At 43.8% G+C, this 3,513-nt stretch overlaps 1 protein-coding gene across 1 annotated transcript; it reads left to right on the plus strand.

Annotated features, from left to right (window-relative positions):
- The first annotated feature begins 350 nt into the window (after positions 1-350).
- Positions 351-2,646, plus strand: thbd (thrombomodulin). The gene has a single exon (XM_041804735.1). The coding sequence runs from the start codon at positions 570-572 to the stop codon at positions 2,202-2,204; it is 1,635 nt and encodes a 544-aa protein (XP_041660669.1). The 5' UTR covers positions 351-569; the 3' UTR covers positions 2,205-2,646.
- The last annotated feature ends 867 nt before the right edge of the window (positions 2,647-3,513 follow it).

Below are 3,513 nucleotides of genomic sequence, written 5' to 3' on the forward strand. Positions count from 1 at the left end.
AAACATGTTCATGGTCTGCCTCACCACTGCATCCAGCTGAGGGTTTGTGGTTTCATTCATGAGTCATGATGTTGTAATTGTTTTTTAATTTCCTATTAACCGAGATATTCTGATGAATTCAGACCTTTATGAGTGGGTTTAACAGAAGCTGTGCCAAATATGGAAACATTAAGGCACCACGTTGAAGTTGAAGCCTACAGTGTGTCATATGTCTGGGTGTGAAGTCTGATCAAGCGCCTGCACAATGAGTTAGGACAGACATTTTGTTCATACTGGACAGGGGAGGGGCTGTTGTGCAAGGGGGCGTTCGGTAGATGCTCACTGCGTGCGCGTGGTCTCCGTGCGTAAGTGCGTAAAAAGCCGTGCGTAATTGGGAATTTGGTACTGAGAGCCTGTTGAGCGGCTGTGGAGAGATAGGGAGCAGCAGGCAGATTAAGACGGACTTCCTTCCTCCGGCGGGGCACTAACATGGAGCAGGAGGGTCGTAAACATAAGCAGAAGAGTTACTCAAACAAACACAGACTCTTAGAAGGCGCCGGAATTTAAGCGGACTGTACCGAGGTTCAAACATGGTGGATGTAACGGGACTTGCTCTTATCGTGTTGTCTCTGCTGGTAGAAACTACCGGTGCATTAGAGCCAGATAGCGGCTTCTGCATTGGAAACCAGTGTTTCACTGTGTTCAGAGAACCAGGCGATTTCTCAGCCGGGCAGAAGCATTGCACAGGACTTGGTGGACACTTGATGACTGTGCGTTCGTCCGTATCTCATGATGTTCTTTCTATCTTGTTGGGAAACTCTACTGGGCGGTACTGGATCGGTTTACAACACCCGACTGGCTGCCCGGACGCTGCTGCCGAGCTTAAAGGTTACCACTGGGTGACCAAAGACAGCGAAAGTGACTTTTCCAACTGGATGCCAAGTTTTGACAGCAGCTGCTCTTCTCGTCGCTGCGTGTCAGTTTCCCCGGAGGATGACTTTAAATGGATTCAGGAAGCATGCGACGACCACGGGGCAGGGTTTCTCTGTGAGCACAGCATGAAAGAGCCATGCAAAAGCCTAGCTGTTGCAGAGGGGGAGTCCGTCATCTACAGCACCCCACTGGGCTTTAAGGGGGATGATTTGCTTTCTGTGCCTCTAGGGAGCACCGCTATCCGGATGCCAAGTGAGGCCAAGTACGTGTGCTTCTCTGAGCAGTGGCTGCAAGCGCCGTGGAGCTGTGAGATACAGGAAGGAGGATGTGAGCACAAATGCACTGTGGACCCCAAAAATGTGCCCACCTGCTACTGCCCTCCGGGGCAAGTTATCCACGATACAAACAAAGTCACGTGTGAAGTGGCTGCAGACGACCCGTGCGTAAATATGGGGTGCACGCACGCTTGTTATAAGCAAGGAGATGCATATGCATGCGTGTGTGACCAAGGATTCAAGTTGGCGCAAGATGGCAAGTCATGCGTGGACTTTAATGACTGTAAAGACGAGCGGCAGTGTCCCGGGGATAACTTCAAGTGCATCAACACCGTGGGTGGATATGAATGCGTGTGCGAAGATGGATACAAGCTGAGTGGCGACCAGTGCGTCGACGTGGATGAGTGCGTGTCCGCTCCATGTGAGCACGACTGCAAAAACACACCTGGGAGCTACAAATGCGTGTGTTTTAAAGGATATAAAGAGGATCCAAAGGAGCCGCATAAGTGTAAACTCCACTGTGGGAAGAATGAGTGCGACGCCGAGTGTGATCCAAACGACCATACCCTGTGCTACTGCCCTGAGGGTTACATAGCGGATGAGAGGACAGGCCACACAGCCTGCATGGACATAGATGAGTGTGCTTTTTTTTACTGCGACCAAGGATGTAAAAATACATTCGGCAGCTACATTTGCTCTTGTTCTCGAGGATATACTCTAGTAAACCAATACAAGTGCGAAAAAAACGACGATGACACAGATTATGATGGATTTGAGGGATCTGGAGCTGCCACATCTCCTCCCACAGTGCCACCTGAGATTTCTCCTAACCCAACAAGGCGACCCTCAGTGGTGACCATGGGGGGCCTCGTGGGGATAATAGTGAGCACTGTTATTTGTACTCTGCTGGTGGTGTTCCTGGGTAATCACTTCCTCTGTGGCAGAAAGAAGACAGAGAGTGATGGGGCGTTCAAAGCTGTAGAGGGTGAGAATCACCTAGACACCAGTGATGTTTAAACGAGACTAGACTCACTGAGAGAGAGAGAGATGTTGGTAGTCTGTGCTTCTTTTGGTCTTTGGATTCATGGCTGTGAAACAGAGAGTCAGTGAATAATGAGAAATGGGTGACTTTTGTTAAGGATGCACGGTTGTGGATTTTTGCCGATATATTTCCAAACTCATTCGAGCCAAAACCAATATATTCACACCTTTTTATTGAAAAGAACACCAGCTGAGCAAGGAGTGGTGAAATAGACAGTCGGCTCATTGTTTTATGTTTGAGGCTTCTTTCAAAATGTTCAAGGCTCATGATGGGCCTCTTTGAGTCTGTAAGACTCTGGGCAAGACCCTTTACTCTAGGGCAGGGGTGTCAAACTCAGTCACAGCAGGGGCCGGATTCTGACTTTGGGTCTAACCTGAGAGCCTAACAGGGTCACCTTTTCCTTTTTAACCATAAAATGTCAACCTATCTTTAAACAGAAATGATTTTATGTGGGGGGGGGGGGTAGCATTGGTAATAAAGGATTTTGATATTAAAAAAGTCAACATGATAAGTCTAAAAGCTCATAATCTGAGATGAAAAAGTCAAACTTATTGGTTCAAAAGGTAAAAACATGGCATTTACAGACAAAATAATGTATTTTAAAGGCAAATATATGAGATAGAAAGCTGATCTCATGATTTTTGATGGTCAGAATATGAAATAAAGTCAAAATCATATATTTAAAAGGACAAATATGGGATGAAATTCAAAATTGTGAGTTTTAAAGGTCAAAAATGAGGTGAAAATCCAAATCATGAGCTTTGAAGGTTAAAACAATAAGATACAATTCTTAATCATTAGTTTTAAAGGTTAAAATAAGATATAAAAGTCAAAGCTAGGAGTTGAAAATATCAAAATGTGAGAAAAAAAGTCAAAATCATGACTTCAAAAGGTCAAAATATGAGACAAAATTCCAAATCATGAGTTTTGAAAGTAAAAATATCACTCAGAATTTAAAAGTTTTGATCTGAAAGGTCCAAATATAAAAGAAAAAGTCAAAATCATGAGTTTTAATGGTCAAAATGTGAGATAAAATAAAAAGATTATGGGTTGAAAAGATCAAACTTTTACTTCAAATTTAAAATTGTGATTCTAAAAGGTCAAAATATACAGCTGTAAGAAAAATTATGTGAACCCTTTGAATGTTTACATGTTTTGTTCAATAAAAACATGAGAACATCATTTTTTGTACGGTATTAGTTTAAGCAGACTGAGTTTGTCTATTGTTGTGACTTAGATGAAGATCAGAACACATTTTATGACCAATTTATGCAGAAATCCAAG

This window comes from Cheilinus undulatus, linkage group 14, assembly GCF_018320785.1.
Source record: "Cheilinus undulatus linkage group 14, ASM1832078v1, whole genome shotgun sequence".
NCBI lineage: Eukaryota > Metazoa > Chordata > Actinopteri > Labriformes > Labridae > Cheilinus > Cheilinus undulatus.